This window comes from Miscanthus floridulus, chromosome 5 (assembly GCF_019320115.1).
Source record: "Miscanthus floridulus cultivar M001 chromosome 5, ASM1932011v1, whole genome shotgun sequence".
Classification (NCBI taxonomy): Eukaryota; Viridiplantae; Streptophyta; class Magnoliopsida; order Poales; family Poaceae; genus Miscanthus; species Miscanthus floridulus.
The window spans coordinates 95,084,696-95,101,408 of NC_089584.1; the positions used below are offsets into that span (position 1 = coordinate 95,084,696).

At 45.6% G+C, this 16,713-nt stretch overlaps 3 protein-coding genes and 1 long non-coding RNA gene across 4 annotated transcripts; 1 reads left to right on the plus strand and 3 right to left on the minus strand.

Annotated features, from left to right (window-relative positions):
• Window positions 1-4,019: 4,019 nt before the first annotated feature.
• On the minus strand, window positions 4,020-5,474 carry LOC136450258 (GDSL esterase/lipase At4g10955-like). The gene is made up of 2 exons (XM_066450642.1): window positions 5,345-5,474; window positions 4,020-5,258 (listed from the first exon to the last, which is right to left on the minus strand). The coding sequence occupies exons 1-2, from the start codon at window positions 5,470-5,472 to the stop codon at window positions 4,220-4,222; spliced, it is 1,167 nt and encodes a 388-aa protein (XP_066306739.1). The 5' UTR covers window positions 5,473-5,474; the 3' UTR covers window positions 4,020-4,219.
• Window positions 5,475-5,602: 128 nt separating this feature from the next.
• Window positions 5,603-7,413, minus strand: LOC136450261 (uncharacterized). The gene is made up of 2 exons (XR_010758287.1): window positions 6,822-7,413; window positions 5,603-6,162 (listed from the first exon to the last, which is right to left on the minus strand). It is a non-coding gene; the product is annotated as an uncharacterized lncRNA (long non-coding RNA).
• Window positions 7,414-7,544: 131 nt separating this feature from the next.
• On the plus strand, window positions 7,545-10,072 carry LOC136450260 (uncharacterized). Its single transcript, XM_066450644.1, has 3 exons — window positions 7,545-7,872; window positions 9,369-9,437; window positions 9,526-10,072. Exons 1-3 carry the CDS (start codon window positions 7,683-7,685, stop codon window positions 9,837-9,839), a joined length of 573 nt encoding a protein of 190 aa, XP_066306741.1. The 5' UTR covers window positions 7,545-7,682; the 3' UTR covers window positions 9,840-10,072.
• A 198-nt stretch (window positions 10,073-10,270) lies between these two features.
• Window positions 10,271-13,050, minus strand: LOC136450259 (cytochrome b561 domain-containing protein At2g30890-like). The gene is made up of 4 exons (XM_066450643.1): window positions 11,434-13,050; window positions 11,148-11,309; window positions 10,912-11,060; window positions 10,271-10,799 (listed from the first exon to the last, which is right to left on the minus strand). Exons 1-4 carry the CDS (start codon window positions 11,629-11,631, stop codon window positions 10,490-10,492), a joined length of 819 nt encoding a protein of 272 aa, XP_066306740.1. The 5' UTR covers window positions 11,632-13,050; the 3' UTR covers window positions 10,271-10,489.
• Window positions 13,051-16,713: the final 3,663 nt, after the last annotated feature.

The following is a 16,713-nucleotide window of genomic DNA, read 5'->3' on the forward strand; positions in this document are numbered from 1 at the left end:
GTGCACAAGCCTTGATGAACACTAATCTAGCTCATTGGAGCAGGGCCTGGTTTAAGATAGGATCAAATTGTGATTCTGTTGACAACAACATGTGTGAAATATTTAACAAATGGATTGTGGAAGCTAGGTTCTTTCCTATTGTAACTATGCTAGAGACAATTAGAAGGAAGGTGATGGTGAGGATCCAACAGAATAGGGCTAATTCACAAACATGGACAGGAACAGTGTGTCCCAACATCCTTAAAAAAGCTAAATTCAAGTATCACCCTTTCAGGGGTATGCCATGCTATTAGCAACGGAGCTGACATATTTGAAGTCAATCATTGGGACAACAGGTTCATAGTTGACCTATAGGCTAGAGAGTGTTCTTGTAGGTATTGGCAGTTGTCTGGGTTGCCATGCTGCCATGCTATTTCATGCATCTTTTACAACACAAATGTGCTAGATGATTACATTGTAGCTTGTTATCATATTACTGAGTTCAACAATACTTACTCTCACTACCCAAACCCATTGGAGGGTATGCAGAATTGGCCAGAGTCTGATCTCCCACCCTTGAAGGCACCTGGATATGTGAGAATGCCAGGCAGACCTAAAAAAGAAAGGAAGAGGGAGCCACAAGAACAACCAAAGGCAAAGATACTTTCTAAGGTAGGGACAATCATCATATGCAGGAAATGTAAGAGAATAGGCCACAATAGGTCCACTTGTGACAAGAGATGTGGGGTTCCATCTAGCAGTGAAACTCTAGGAGGCATAGGTCATGCTGCTCCACAACCAAGTAATGTATTAGTTGATACTTCTACACATGGCAGCTTTGTACCCACTGCTACCTCTAATGAAAGCAGTAGAGGAAGAGGGAAAAGAAGAGCATCTCAGTGAAGCCAAGTAACTATATGTGCTACTTCATATGTTGTTTCCTTTTTTTTAATTTTGCCTCCAATTGCTTATATTTTAACTCACATGCAGAAAAATATCAAGTACACTGCCATAGCTAGAGTGCAAACGCCTAGGCAAGCTACCATGCATTTACAAGTCAATGTTCCATTGTCATAGGCAAGTTCTTTTATCAACTTGAGTTTTAATGGTGGAAAAGCATGTGTTATAGTCACTACCGAGGAACCACCAAGGAAGATGCAAGCAGTGAAGAAGCGCACACAACCACGCCAACTGCTGCTTCTCAAAGACCGTGCTGATCCCTAAGAGAATGTATTGCCATATTGTGATGTTAACTTGTAATGTAATGCCAGACTTTTAAGGTATTTGTAATGTAATGTTCAGTCGTTTCTATCACTCCTTGGTTGAACTTGTAATGTAATGCCAGACTTTTAAGGCTATAAGTGCTCAAAGCTGTGCTGGTGTGCAAATTATAATGCCAGACTTTAATGTCTTGTAATGTAATGCCAAACTTTTAAGTTCTCGAAGCTGTGCAAATACATGGTTATTAAGTCCTGAGTGCTGACAGCTTTTCAAGTTTAGAGCCTAGTTCTTGTCCTGACAAATGTAGCTCGGCATGTTCTATTACCCAATCAAGCTATAAACTGTAGTGTAGTCAATCATTTTACTTGTAGTCAATCATTTTACTTGCACCTTGCAGTTAGTAGGATGTACTAATTTATGAAGATTTCCAGGTTCCAACCAAAGCTCACGAAAATGAATACCGGCTGATGCTGCCCCCAAATCTAGTGCAGCACACTTGTAGGTTTTGTAGCAGTTTTGGTGGTCAGGTAACTGCTGACATGTGTGACGATCTGCCAACTTTTTGCAAGGTGAATGATGTACTTTTGCCAACTTAAACCTAGTTCTTACGAAATAATCTCACTTATGCCGTCAGACACCAGGTCATGGGATAGTGGGTGCTGGCCTCCTGACTATAGCCTATAGGTAAAGAAGCTGTTATTGCCTTTGGATCACAGAATCACAGAACCCAAGTAAAGGCAAAATAGAAGAAAAGGGTATTTCTCCATCAAAGAGCAAGTCATCCTAGAAAAAGAATGACATCAAATTTGGTAAAAGCAAGAAAAGCAATAAGACTTCATGTCACTAGATACCTGAAAGCCTTATCTTGGAATTCATAATCGATTCAAAGATAGTAAAATACATCTTCAATTCAATACATCTTCCATACTTCTACACCATAGACTAACAAGCATCCAACTACTACCATTCACAACTAAAAAGTACAGCAAGCACTAGAATCACACAGGCCGCCAATACAAACTTCAACAAACCTAGTTCCTTCTCTACCATCCTGCATTTCAACTGAATATCATCTGTTCTAGCTGTTTGCACCATTGGTGCCACAACATCTGTGCCTGCAAATCCTATTTCTACCATGCCTCTTTCTTGCTGTCCTGATGCTTCTGCATCAACTAATGCCAGATCCATGTGGCCATTTCCCTATCTGTTAGCCGTCCTCATTGCTCGCACTTGGTCACGGAGCTCAATAAGAATGGGTACAAGGTGCTCCGGGGTTGGTGGATCAATCCAGCGATAAAATTGGCATGGCCCCATATTGCTCTGCAACCGTGATTACAACCAAAACCAAGACAACTTCAATCATCACATCCAACAAAGAACCAAGGACAAGAACCAAACCCTAAACAAGTCATCGATCGAACTCACCTAAGATCTGAAGCAATTGTAGAACCTGCGGCCCGGATTATCATTGGTCCACGACGTCCACTTTGCCGCCTTCGCTCCGCAATCGCAAAGCACGAGCGGCCAATAATCAAGAGGGTTTCGATAACACAGCAAGGGGGACGACCGAAAGCCACCACGGTCGGACCTTCCTCCTCCCCTCCACCTACTCAAGCTGCTCGAGCTCGCCATGCTGTCGCCGCCATCGGGAGTTAGGGTTTAGGGTTGGGGAAGGAATGGAAGAGAGTGAGCAAGTCAGCGACTGGAGCTGTCGATCCGCACCTGCACCAGCACCCTCCGCCGTCGCCGCCATCGAGAGTTAGGGTTCAGGGTTGGGGAACGAACGGAAGAGAGTGAGAGGAGAGTACGGGAGTAAGTGGGCCGCGAGAAAATGAAAAAGGCCCAATACCACGGTCGTCGCGGGTTGACCGGGTGGAAACCGCCGTCGCGCCGGCGCGAGGGCCATTTCTATCTGGTTTACAGAGTTGATAGACTACGGGTGTCTGGTTTTTGAGTTGGAGGGCTAACACCAAACTGTTGCCATAGTTGGAGGGCAAAAAACGGACTTGGCGTGCCTCCGTTCAATGTTCATCCTCCATTTGAATTTCCTTGTACTACTATATTTTGGCGTGGCTCTGTTCCATATTCATCCTCCATTTACATTCCTCAAAACATCAACGTAGGCTTTGCATTACTTTTGTGCACCGTACGCGGACCAATGAAATTTAGGTCAGTCTCAATACGAGTTTTAGGATATTAAAGGGTTGTTTGGCTCTTTAGTACTAAAAAGTAGTACTATGTTTAAATGCTATTTAGAAGGATCAATCGTGAACTAATTTCAAAACCAATTGCATAAACGGTGACTAATTAGCGAGACGAATCTATTAGTTCTAATTTAGCCATGATTAGCCTAGATGCTACAGTAAATATGGACTAACTAAGAGCTAATCAAGATGCTACCGTAATATATGGACTAACTAAGAGCTAATCAAGATTAATATAGATTCATCTCGTCAATTAGCCACAGCTTATAAAATTACTTCTGGAATTAGTTTACGTTTAGACCTTCTAATTAGCTTCTAAACATAGTGCTAATTTTTAGCAGCTGGAATCACCCTAAATAGGCTGACATGGCATGTAATAGATTAGAAAAGGAGATGATGAAAGTTTAATGGGATAAAATGAGTTTTATAGGAATAAAACTCATCTACACTGTTTTTAACCCATAGAGCTTTGAAAACTGAGCTATGAAACTTTTTGCTGAGAATGGATGCCACAACCATTGGTCTTCTTCGCTTCGTTGAAAAACTATGGCTAAATGTATCGTTCGCTGATTTGTTGTTAGAGAAAATACTATTCCTTTACTGAAACAGCATGACTCGTAAAACAGGCAAACATGGCCATTGCGTTTGGAGTCCGAAATGTTCACATCGACTTGGTATTTGGGAACGCTCCTCATCCGTGTGCTCAGCGGAGCATCACGCACCAATGACCGATCCATCAACAGCATCATACTAGCCGCAGTGGTGGCGTTGCTTTCTTATTTCTCAGCTGCTACACAACTACACAGGCACACAGCCTACAGGCTCCCTTGCGGCGAGGCCGGCTGCGCGGCATAGAGCGACCTCAGCTGGCGGTCGATGAGTTTGCTGTGGTTGAGCGCCACCTGCAGCTCCACATCGTCGGCCCACCACTGCTGCAGCCCGTGCGCATCAAGGAAATTGGTCGGGCCCTTGGACACCGTCACCATCCTCGCCAGCCCCGGCTTGCCCATGCCACCGTCCCCTCCAGCAGCCTTACTGCTCCCGCTCCCTCCTCCTCCTCCTCCTCTCACCGTCACGGTCGCCGTCCCGGCCGCCGCGTCGGTGTAGTAGCAGCAGATGTAGTCGTTGGTGTTGATGTACAGGTGCGGCAGCCACTTGGCCGTCCCCGCGCGCTCCAGCGACACTTCCTTGGCCTCCCCGCTCGCGTCCGCCGCGGCCGGGGCCGCAGCCGCAGCCGCTGAGCCCACGTAGGGCAGCCACGCGCGCACGCGGCCCCACACCTCGCCGGCCGTCTCCGCGAAGCCCCTGAGGCTGGTGGCCAGCGACACGGACGGCGGGTTGAACACGTGGCACTCCACGAACACGCCTTCCTTGGCCAGCGCCTTGCCCACCTGGAGCGCGAACCCGGCGCCCAGCGAGTGCCCGCCCAAGCACACGCTCCCCGCGCCGTGCCTGCGCGCCGCGGACCGCAGCGCGGCCAGCGCGCCGGCGAACCGCACCGAGCCCTTGAGGCTGTCCCAGGCCAGGAACCGGAGGTCGTCCACGACGTCGCGCCGGAACGTGGCCCCGCTCAACAGCGTGCCGCGCAGCGCGACGACGGCGGCCGGCGCGCCGGCGGGGCGGAACGGCGCGTAGCCAGCTAGCAGGGCCGGGCGATCCCACTCGAGCACCGCGCCGTAGATGGAACCATCGCGCTCGTCGACCAGTGTCTGGGAGAGCCTGTACATGAAGTGGCGCCACCACTGCGGCGCGAGGCCGGTGCGCTCGTCGCGCTTGTCCTGCCGGTCCAGCTCAAGCAGGTACACCCCCTGGATGAAGCACGCGATCACCATCCGCCGGTAGTTGGGATCCTTCCTGAGAAAACCCGAGGCCAAGAGTGACACGGAACTTCTGTTGTGCGCTCGCAGAAACGAAGGTGAGTGAGAGTGAGAGCAACTAACCAGCTCGAACGGAGGAGATCCCACCAGCTGGGGGACGACAGGTGTCGCGGGCCGTACACATGGAACTCGAACGGATCCGGCGTCGCTGTGACCTCGCCGGCTTTCTGGCCTGGCAGTGCATTGTCCATTGTTTTCCGGTGAGGTCGCGGACCGCGGTTTTTGCTTCTCGGCTTTAATAGCGAACAGGAATAGTTTGGAGGCGGCATGACATGCAGTCCAGCAAGAATTGCTTGGAGCAAGTTGGAGAAGAATCACAGAAAGGGCGAACGAACTTTTTATCCAATCAAGGGAATCAGAACCTGCTTCTTTCTCCACTCGTCTGAGTTATTTTCAACTTTCAGACGACTAGAACCAAAACAACTATGCGAGCCTACAACATCCGAGACACACCAAACGCAATGGGAATAGAGCTGAAGAAATATGGATTGATGGTCTAGCGAATGTCTTGGAAAATCATGAAGTCATTGCCTAGATTTGTGTACAACAATATTCTGCAACACCAACTGTACTTGCAAACGCTATTTCCTGAATTTGACTGTACTACATCAAAAAGAGACACGGTAACCATTCCATGATTGCATTAAGCCATGGACTAAACAGCCGTCCGTACTTGGGAAGAACATGCAAGGACATATACTAGCTAGCTGGGTAGGTCATCACTGGCTGAAGAGACCTGTTTTTCAGCAATCAACTTCTCCAGCCGTTTCTTCAGGTAAGCTTGCCTGAGTTTCTCTCTACGAGCAGCATCCTGCTCTTGACGTCGAGATCCTACTGTTGAGGTCTTCTGCCTTGCCTCAGTTACTTCCTCATGAACTTCCCTGCAGATGTACCATCGTGCAAGTCAATCAAAAGGTCGCAACACGTCATTGTGACATTAGCCCCGTTCGCTTCGCTGAAAAAACAAGCCGAAACACTGTTCCGGTTGATTTGTTGCGAGAGAAAAACACTATTCCAGCTGAAAAAACAAGCTGAAAAGTACGGATTATAAGACAAGCTAAAAAGTACGGATTATAAAACAAGCTGAAAAGTACGGATTATAAAACAAGCTGAAAAACACTATTTCAGCTTGTTTTTTCAGCCGGAATAGTGATATGAAGTACGGACTATCCTATTGGAGTTGACAAGGTAACAAGCATCTAATACTGATATGAAGAAATACTTATTTTCTTAGTTTTCTACAAATGCTACATCAAAAGGCGTTGGTAAGCAAAAACTGCAAAATACAACCAAGTATTGATTTTTTTGCTGTTCTAAAGTCCTCGCAGATATAAATTAGGGCTATGTTTTTATTGTTAAAGGAGCTATTTGTTCCCCAACTTTTACCGAAGCCCTCGTAATAATAACCATTAGGGCATCGAATTCCTATATCAAGGTATCAAGACAGGTTAATCAATTCAACCCAAAACTAGAATCAAATAGTCATGCTACATCTGCACCAACTGACTGCAAATCTATACAAAGAGCTGACGAAACATACTTGTGGGCCCGGGATTCAACGCCGGAGTTCTTGGCCCCGAGGGGGTTGGTGGGTGCGGAGCGTATCTTTGCGCGGCGGAACTCCCCGCCGGAAGCAGCGGCTGCTACGGCGCCGGGGGCGGTGGGGTTTCGGGACTCCTCCTGGGTGCGGTAGAGCTGGGCCTTGAGGTCGAGGATGGAGGCGGCGCCGACGCCCTAGATGGCCTTGTGCTTCTTCGGCATCACCACCGACTCCGTCAGCCACCCCAGCGACTCCATCCGCCGCTCCCTCGAGCCTCCCTGCTGCTCCGTGGGCTGGGGCAGGGGCTGTGGCTGCGTAGCGCCCGAGGAGGACGGCGCGGTCGCTGCCGGCGACGACATCGCGGCGGTGCCGTACGTGCCACAGGGGTGGGTTCGTCGGCCGGCACGGGAGAGGAACGAGCCGGTGGGGAAAGGGGGAGAAAGGTCGGTATGGACTGGGCTGGTGGCTTCTGACGTCCGAGAGCGAGCGAGCGAGCGACCAAATATTAGTTGGGCCGCACTCTCTTCGGCCGATTGTAGGCCCACGAGGCATCCAATCGAGAAGGCCGGTGGTCGTTCCAGAGAAATATTTTGTGGCCCCGCCGTCCGCTAGATCCAAAGGGAGCTCGAACATGTGGTGCGCCGCGGCCGTGCCAACTCTCGGCTCGCCGGCCACGGCATATTTCTGTGGCGGAGACAGGCGGCGCCACCGGTGACGCTAAAAATTGGGAATTTGATTTTGATATATGGAGCAATACTCTTTTTACTCCCTTCAGCGTTCTTCGGTCGTTGCTCTGTAGTCTCTGTCTACCTTCGCGGCAACCTGCGCCAGCGGCCAGAGCGCGTTATCAATTCCATTTCCATGGCGTGCAGCTTCTCCCCTTCCTCCGCCACGAGGCTCCAGGCCGTGGACGCCGCGGCGGCGGCAGCGGGGGTGAAGAGTGGCAGGGTCCCCCTCAAGGCCTCCGTCGCCCCCGCCCAACAGAGGTCACTCGGTTGCTGCAGGGCGGCCGCGCGACAGGAAGGCGCTACACAGGAACCCAATGTTGCAGGTACTTCTTGCACTCAACTTGTCGTTTGATTGTAGTAATCCGTGCTTACTGCTTAGCATGATCTGCACAAAAGATGGTAATTTACACTTGATAAAAGTGTTTCCATGCTCGACGTGTACTTTTATATGAGTACATCACTGCCTCAGTATGAATTCTGTTTCCTTTGGAGAGAGCAAGTGAAACCCTGAAAGCCTGCAAGTACAGTTTTGTTTGTATCACATGCTGATATATGTTTTCTTTCAATTGTAAGGAATCATAGCTTCTATTATATTAATAATTTAATAATACAACAGAATCAAAAGAAGTTCTGACGTTCCTCAAGAGGGTCCTGAAATTACGAGATTAATCGGAAAAGACACCATTGGATTATGAAGATCTAACAGTCTATATTTAACCAAAAAGTTCATAAAAAATTATGCATGTTTTCCCTTTTTCCCTTTTCGTAACCGTTTCACCTTTTCCCCCTTTTTCCCTTTCCGTGACTTTTTTCCAGTTTTCTTTCCTTTTCTGTTCTTCCTTTTCTTTCTACAGACCCGTCCGTTTTTTTCGTTCCCATTCCATGTCTATTTTTTCGTTTCTTTAGTATCTTCCAATTTTTTAATAAACATTAAAAATTATGAGAGTAATTAAAAACAGAAAAGAATATGTTCTCCTTTTTCTACGAACTATCTCCCATCTGTTTTTTTTTTCCGTGCCTGTTCTGTGACTATTTTGCATGTTATTTTCGTTTCGTGAGTATCTTTCCATTTTTCTTATAAACATAGAAAATAAATAATAAATGTAATATTATGGTCTTTGAATCCTTCCTGCTTCCTTGCTGTTTGGGCAACTACAAATATGTGAGCTAGGTACATCAAAATTTAAATTTATAAGAGGGCCAAAGAATATTAAATATCGTTAGATTTAGGCAACAATTTTATTGAGCTAACCAAATAACCGAAGGATAATGGCACCATGCCATAGCGAAAATTGCATTTGGGCACTAGATATGAGTGAAATAAAAAGGAACATGGGAAATCTTTGAGCAAAAGATTTGGTTGATGATGTATGGAGTTCATACGTATAGATGTATTTGGGAAGCATCAAGAGAGAAAAATACGGTCAAATAAATAAGCAATTTTTTTCAAAAAAAATTATGTAAAAAATCTAATGTCTACTATTTGCGCGGGTCACCTTGCTAGTTTCTTTTATGTTTGTTTCAAGCATATGAGATTTTGCTATTGACAATGTACTGAAAATTTTGCTATTGACAATGTACTGAAAAAATAATGTGAATCCAAGAGTAGAGATTGTGCTACTCATCGAATATGAATTCATTTCCTTGGTCATTCAAAGCTATATTTGAGACGAAACAAAAACACATCAGCGAAGTGACAGATGTTTGAAGTGCGGTTATTGCTGCAGACTTACTAATGTCAGATGTTTCAAGTATGACAATTGCTGTTTTTATTTACTGAATGAAGTGGCTAATGATGTTGCCATGTTGTGTTCTGAAGTTTCTTCGGCCCGTGCACAGCTGGACCTCCTGGAACAACTGACGTCCCCTACACCTGATGGCATTGCTGGTAAGCTTATATTGCACACAAGATTATACAGTAATATTTGTTGTCATACCTGGTCCAAATCAACTCTCTTACGACAACTGCTCATCAGGCCTAGAGAATGGCATGCCTACAGAACCGTTTCGGCGTTCTACTATCCGTGAGCAACTGTCAGCACTAGCCAATGGTAAGGTGGTCGACGAGTTCACCCTCCCACTGGGCAAGAAGCTGAAGGAAGGCCTGAAGAGCCTCAACAAACTCACCGTGTCACAGAGGAGGAACATCAAGAGGCAGGCCCTGCTTACCCAGGTCAGTGGGCGGAATGACTCGGTGTTCTTCGCGACTGTTGGGGCGTTTGTGCTCGTCCCGCCTTTCGCCATTCTAGCTATTGCTGTCATAACTGGTTATGTCCAGCTCTTTCCATGATCACGAAGATGCATGTTCTTTAACTAGTTATTATCTCCAGACTGGCATATAGGAACATGCTTTTGCTTTGTAATAGGACTGTATATATATATAATCATATATACATAGCAATATTTTGTATGTGGGGTCAGTACGAAATGCAGAATACTGAATACCAATACAGATAAGGAATTACGGATAGAGTTACATAGAGGTGCAACTGTATCGATAAAAGATGCCATGTGTTACAATTTTTTAAGGTGTTATCTAATTATCTTCCTCTCTTTAGCACAGTGAAATTTCACATATCCTACACTTCTGATGTGTGGCAAACCTGCGGAAAAAATGTATGTGCCCATGGAACATATACTTAGAACATGGACACTAAGCACAGTTCTGATCATTTCGTCCTGAAAACATGGTAGTATCATGCAAACTAAATGAAAAGTCGATTTGCATGTTTCAACACCAGAGGCTCCGATCCTCTGCATTGAATTCAACTGTAAAAAGCTGTACAATATATATTCTGGAATGCACACTCTCACATGTTCTAAAGAACGCCACACCTCTTAAAGCAAACAAGTCACCAAACCATTAGCAGTATTTACCATCTTCTTCAGCAAATCTGAAAGCACCTCGCCTTCCTGCATTGCCTTTCCATTTGGAGAGATTCACTCCTGCACCAGAGCCAGCTCCTTCCGAAGAGTGGTCGGATAGGTTCTGCGATTATCAGTTGGCCTTAGCTGCTCAACAGTGGCGTGGCCTTGCTTCATCATGTAGCTCCATCTGTCTATCATGAGGTAGAAGAAAGCCAGGAAGGTGATCTCAACGGTGAGTAGGCCGGTCCAGAGCCTCACGCTCTTGGTGGTCCTCTCATGGTAGGTGCGGAGGCCAATGTAGACATTCACGATCCCCGTGACGCAGATTGCGATTCCGAGGAGCCAGTGGAGGAAATACCATAGGCTTCTCACCTTAACGCCTCTGCAGAAATATGAGAAAGGAAATGGTTTAGATGGTGTAGATAATTAGGTATAAGCTTTGTTGGAAATAGAAAAGGTAGCTGTGGTACAAATGCAAAGTTATTTTCTTCTACCTTTCTGGCCTGAAGAAACCGATAATTGGCTGAAGCCACATGACTCCATATAGTGCCAGCCCCACTCTTTGGTGACTGTTACTGAAGGAGTTTTCGAAGTTCATCAACGACAGAACAGCGCCGCCGGTAGCAAGGAGGACAGCCACAGTCTGCAAATTCAGTTGAGTACATAATGTTTATCCTCTGATGCTCTATAAGAAACAGTAAAACAGAAACATTTCTAAGTATACGGAAACCTGCGAAATGGCATGACAGTAGAAGAGGGCTCTGATGCATCTGCCATTATGACATTTGCTTGACATTCTGACTAGTATTATTCCTAGAGGCATCAAGAAACCAAACGAAGACCAGTGGAACAATGCGTGTAGCTTGAGCTGAAATGATACTTTTGGTGTCATCTGGAAGAAAAGCAACTTGTGCATTCAGTAACGAAGGTTTGTGCTTGCCAACATGACTCAACCAGAAATGCTGGAGTCTAACTGGAAGACCTAAAGACGAACGCTGGAAATTAACTCTGGTTACCTCCAAAGTATGACTGGTCTTGTTGCGGCTCTCACTGAGATTCTCCGTGGAATTCGATGCGCCATTGGATGGTCCAAGAAGTGAAAGAAGCACAAAGCTTGCGCACAGAAGGAGAAGCCTTCGTCTACCAGACTCTAGCATTTGTGCTAACCAATTTGACCACCCCTCAGAAGGCACAAATACAAACCCCGGTTGCATGTACTAAGTAATGGCACGAGAAGAGCAGCAGCAAGCTGAACCTGTATCTCTGTCTTCCACTCTCCACTCATGCCACCTCAAACTTCAGATGCATCCTTTTCTTCCAAAATTCTGAAATGCTCCGGCCTTTACCTCGCAAACGCTCTAGAACTAACCCCAGTATCAATCAGGGAAACAAAACACACCAATCTGAAAATGAACAAAAGCAACAGCAAGCTGGATGAAGCACAGGCTTCTAGCGGGTTGCCCTGTGTCTTATGGAAGGTTTTGGTATGATGATCATGGAAGAAGCCTTTTGCTCGGTGTCCTGCAATATATTATGGTGCGCTCCGGTAGCTCTGCGTGGGGGGACCGACCGGGCTGGGGACGGTGCGAGAAATGGGAGGAGGGACGAGGCCTTTTGAGCGCATTTGGCCGAGCCTTTTACAGCCCCAGCCGAGGTGTGATGATGGTGTGGTAGGGCGACGAGGAGGAGAGGCTGGCTTTTCCTGTGTGGTAGTCCGGCGCGGCGCGGTGCGGTGCGGTGGTGCGGAGGGACGCGGCAAGGAACTGATTGCTCCGATCCGTTGTGTGCGTCTCCAGCTGAAACGCATGGTTTGGTTGGGTGCTCTGTGCTCACAGCTCAAGTGCCACCCAGCTATTCCCGGCGTCCGTCCGTCGGTCGGTGCCAGTGGAATCCGGCGGCCGGTTATGTTCTGTCCCCGTTCGGAGCCGGTGGTTTCGGCTGGCGGCACGTACGCGACGTATGGGATACTGAACCTGCCCCTATGTGCCATTGCTCCCCTCTCACCAACTCCATGTCCCATCTTTTGATGCTCAATTGCTCATGCATGGGCTTATCCAACCAAGATACCTCATGGCTAGCTACAACTCAGATTTGGAGTTGCTGTCACTTTGATTCATGTGATTCTCCCTGACTCATTGAGCACACAAGATTAGACAAAGGTGAAAGGAACAGACTGACAGGGGTCGGCAGATTTGTTGCATGGCGTAAGAGTCCGCAAAGCTAGTAGTCGTTACTAACGGGAAGTTCTGTTAACGAGTCCTTGTCATCTCAACCTGGAGAATTTCCTTTTTCTGAATCTACCTATCGATTGCTTTTGCTTCCATTGTTCGGGCGCTATTAAGGTTTCAGTATACTAGCAAGACTGCAGAAATACTATGATGGTCGTGAAACACAGAAACAGTACAGAGCAATGTGCCGTTTACAAAGTTATATAGGTTTCTTGATGCAGCAAGCTATGACTTATATGTCCAACATGTGGTAACCGTATTACCAAGATGATGTAACAGGTCTTTTTCACTTCTGAATCTTAGATCCATTACCGTTAATGGGACTAACTGATTGTTCTTAACGCTTAGTCGTCCTAGGCGAAATCTAGACTGTTCTAGATCGCATCACTCTGCACCATCTGCTGAATACACAAGAACTTTTGGAGGTTTGGAAAACTGGAACATATTGTGCATTTAGCTCAGTGAGTTACATTGACGCAAATTGTACGTACCCTTTAAGCATTGAAACTTGCAAGGTTGTAGCTTGTAGGTCTAACTCTACGAGTGAAAAATGTGTTATGCTTTTGCCTTTTGGATAACCACCTTGCAATGGAGCGAACAGTCCTTTTTTCAGTTTAAAAATGTGTAACCAAACCGGGCCATGCCACCCTTTCCCTCTGAATATTTAGCCCCGAGATTGCCAATGATGAGCTTTTCGAGGGAGATAATTAAAGCGCTAATAGTAAGAACGACAGCAATTAGCCAACACGCTCATAATGATCAGCCATTTTATACTACTTTTATACTCCAAAACAAAATATTTTTTCCAACCTTTGCCCATGCCAATTCGTAATCCGACAGGTGGTACCGATAAACAATGAGATAATGTTTGTCAAATCCTGTCACACGGTGTCCAAATTATACACTCACGAGGAGACCAGAAAACCAAATGGCAGGCATTGAGGCATGCTATGAGTTGCTACTTGGGAGACTGTGTCACTCATTAGATCCTGCAGTCCTGGACCAGTGCTCTGTTTGTCCCCGCGACGAGACCAGCGGAAAAGGTTAGAGTTATGCATGGAACTATGGCAGCCTTTGGTCTCCTTACCACCATCATGTATTCATGTTGCCGTGGCTGTTCGTTTCTTCTCCTCAGCTCCAACACTGATCAGCACCAGCACCACAGAGTTCTATCAGTTGCTCCTGCTTCTGAAGAATAAACTATTCTGAAAACGTGCAATCTTGCAGTATGGTGTACACAAACAGAGGCAGTTGATACCAGCATGTGGTTGCAGAACTAGAAACTGATACAGTTGAGCCCAACAAGTCGTTGCAAGCACTGATGCATCCTCCACAGACGATTGATCACCTACTTACTTTCTTCGAATATAAGCCAGTAAGTAGCTAGTAGTAGGCAGCGAGCTAAGTAGCTTATGGATTTGGAAATGCAGTTCATTTGAAGCATAATGATGGCTGCGATCTCCTTTCCAACAACCGCAATTCACCAATGATCTGATGAGCTGCACCGGAATTCCATCGGTTCGTGCTGGGGTCCTTGGCTCAAAATAAACTGGACTGTAAGTGCTTCAGTGCCCAAACCGGATGCAGGATCGCATCAGTGGCCCCTGATTAGCATGTGGATTAGTTTTCCCGCGGCTATGTGTATGTGATGTGCCTGGAAAGATTAAGTGGAACCCATGGAAAGATACACAGATTGGAAGGCATCATCCCAGTGAAGCATTGAGGCTGCCAGGTGGTGCCTGTGACCTGTGAGTCTGTAACCATTTGTCGGCAAGAATCAGTGCTATTTCCCCATTTTTTGTATGATCCTGTATAAGCAATTTGTAGCAGTACAATCACAACTCTACATGCTAGTAATCATGCACATCAAAAACTCACAAGCCATCCCTTCGTCTAATAATCAAATCGATCTGCTTCAGTTGACAGTAGCATGCAAAAACTTAAGCAATGAAGTCAGAATGTTCTTTCTTTCATTGTCCCAATTTCTCTAATTACTTGTGAGCATGTAATTAGATGCGCTGATGGCATATCCTTGTATGGTGCACCTAATTATTTCCCACCGGAAATGTGCCTTTATTCCCCAACCTTTTTCACTACATTTTCTTTCTTTTTGTCCAATAGGATAAACATACAATGCAATGTTTAGTATATCTTTTGCATGAAGTGACACGAGATCTGTTAATTAAGAGAACGAGATGTTTCCTTTTGCTTTATCCCTACACAAAGAAAAAAAAACAGGGAAAAAAAGGAACGTTACAAAGCATTTGTTAATTAAGAGAACGAGATGTTTCCTATTATAAATCTACTTGTCCACTGCTTTGCAGTACAAACCTACCAACCATGTTTTCTAGAAACTGTATTATCTTATGAAGACATGGTAATTTGTCGCTGTAAATTACGCGGTCTATTACAATCTCTCTGCTCTCGAATCTCGATACTAAATCGTCAAAAAAAAAAGTTCACTTATACTGAGGCTCCTCTAGATCTGCTGCTTGTGTGCGGTCACATTTCCTTCTTTTCTTCATGAAATACGAGTTCAAGGGCGTTCGCAAAAACTTGCACTGAGCCTGAGCTGTAAACTGCGAATGCTGCATGCCTGCATGCACTGAATCAGAAACTTGAGGTCTCGGGTTAGCTGAGACTCTTGCTTGCAAGTCCCATCGATTCAGTTGCTGATGAGTATAGCCCTTTTGTCATTGCGTCAGTTGACCTTTTGCTCTGCATATCCCAAAGACGTTGAGGCGATTTGATATGCCAACCACCGTTGCTGAATTTCCTCTATGTGAAGGGAAAGCAAAAGGCACTCAAAAGCTTAACCATCCATGCTGTACTGGATGATTCGTGGACTCACACACCAATACGACCTAAACACCACTGGCCTACGGAGCAATGCAGCAGGACCTAACAAAGGTATTGAAAAACACAACCTACCTCCTTTCAAACAAAAAAACTACCAATGGAGTGTACCATCTTCTCTGCGGTTATTGAAACTGACTACAATTTCCTCAACAAAAATCTCAAGCTCTACACAATTGTAATAGTCCAATGAATGAAAAACTATCACATGCACCGTCATATTCAATTGATTTCATATCCATACATAGCATTACAACTCATTTTATTACATAAATCAAAGTACATTTGGATATAACCTACTACAAACTATGAGATTGAATCCATATCCATATAAACCGATTAAAAACAGAAAACAACGTCCACCAAAACGTGGCAGTAGAGATGCTTGGCGATGTCTCCACATCCACAAGCATCCTTGAGTGCCGAGTGCGTATGATCCTTTACCATTCCCAACAATCATACAAGTCCATAGCACGCCGTCAGTGTAGGTCATGGTCAACACCTATGAGCTTTAAGTAACCTATGGGATGTTTGGCACAACTCTAGCTCTGGGATTTGTGCTGAATCTATAGTTTGATGACAGAATTAAAATGGTTGTTAAAATATTTTTGTTTAATCTAAAATATAAATGAAATGAGTCATGTAAATGAACTTAACATGTCTGCAGCTCCAGATCCAGGATTTCCTAGAGCTAGACCTATGCCAAACATGACCTATATCTAAGGGATCTAGCGATCATAATATTCGAGACGGTGGGTTGCATCCTAATATGCAAATAAATAGTAACAAAAATAGTGAGGTTCCATCCATGAATCATCTCCAAACACTAAATCCATCCGAGGATCTAGGTTCTCACTCTCATTCTCACACCTCTTCTAAACACCTACTCACACGAACATCACCATACTTCTATACTCACACGTTCGTCTCACTCTCTAATTGACGAGAAGAGCTCCCTCCTCTTCTCATCTTAGCGGCCTCGAGCTGGACCTTAATTCACTAGGTGCGAGAGAAGAAAGCAACAATTCACACTATTCTGAGTATAGCACACAGGGTTGTCCATGACCAAGAACGTGGCTATATGTATAGTTTTAACTCTATCTCCTAGAGTCCACCATATCTTACTTGAGCTCTTTTACTTATCATGTTTGTTACTCCCGTTTGTGCTTTGTTGTGTGGCTTTTACCTTCCTAGATTAGCTATAGACTAGTT

Coding starts and splice junctions, on each gene's coding strand:
- LOC136450258 (XM_066450642.1), bottom strand. CDS start 5,472: ATGGACAATGCACTGCCAGGCCAGAAAGCCGGCGAGGTCACAGCGACG. Junction 5,259..5,344: donor GATCTCCTCCGTTCGAGCTG/GTTAGTTGCTCT, acceptor GGGTTTTCTCAG/GAAGGATCCCAACTACCGGC.
- LOC136450260 (XM_066450644.1), top strand. CDS start 7,683: ATGGCGTGCAGCTTCTCCCCTTCCTCCGCCACGAGGCTCCAGGCCGTG. Junction 7,873..9,368: donor ACAGGAACCCAATGTTGCAG/GTACTTCTTGCA, acceptor TGTGTTCTGAAG/TTTCTTCGGCCCGTGCACAG. Junction 9,438..9,525: donor TACACCTGATGGCATTGCTG/GTAAGCTTATAT, acceptor ACTGCTCATCAG/GCCTAGAGAATGGCATGCCT.
- LOC136450259 (XM_066450643.1), bottom strand. CDS start 11,631: ATGCAACCGGGGTTTGTATTTGTGCCTTCTGAGGGGTGGTCAAATTGG. Junction 11,310..11,433: donor AGACCAGTCATACTTTGGAG/GTAACCAGAGTT, acceptor CTTTTCTTCCAG/ATGACACCAAAAGTATCATT. Junction 11,061..11,147: donor ACTGTCATGCCATTTCGCAG/GTTTCCGTATAC, acceptor CTGAATTTGCAG/ACTGTGGCTGTCCTCCTTGC.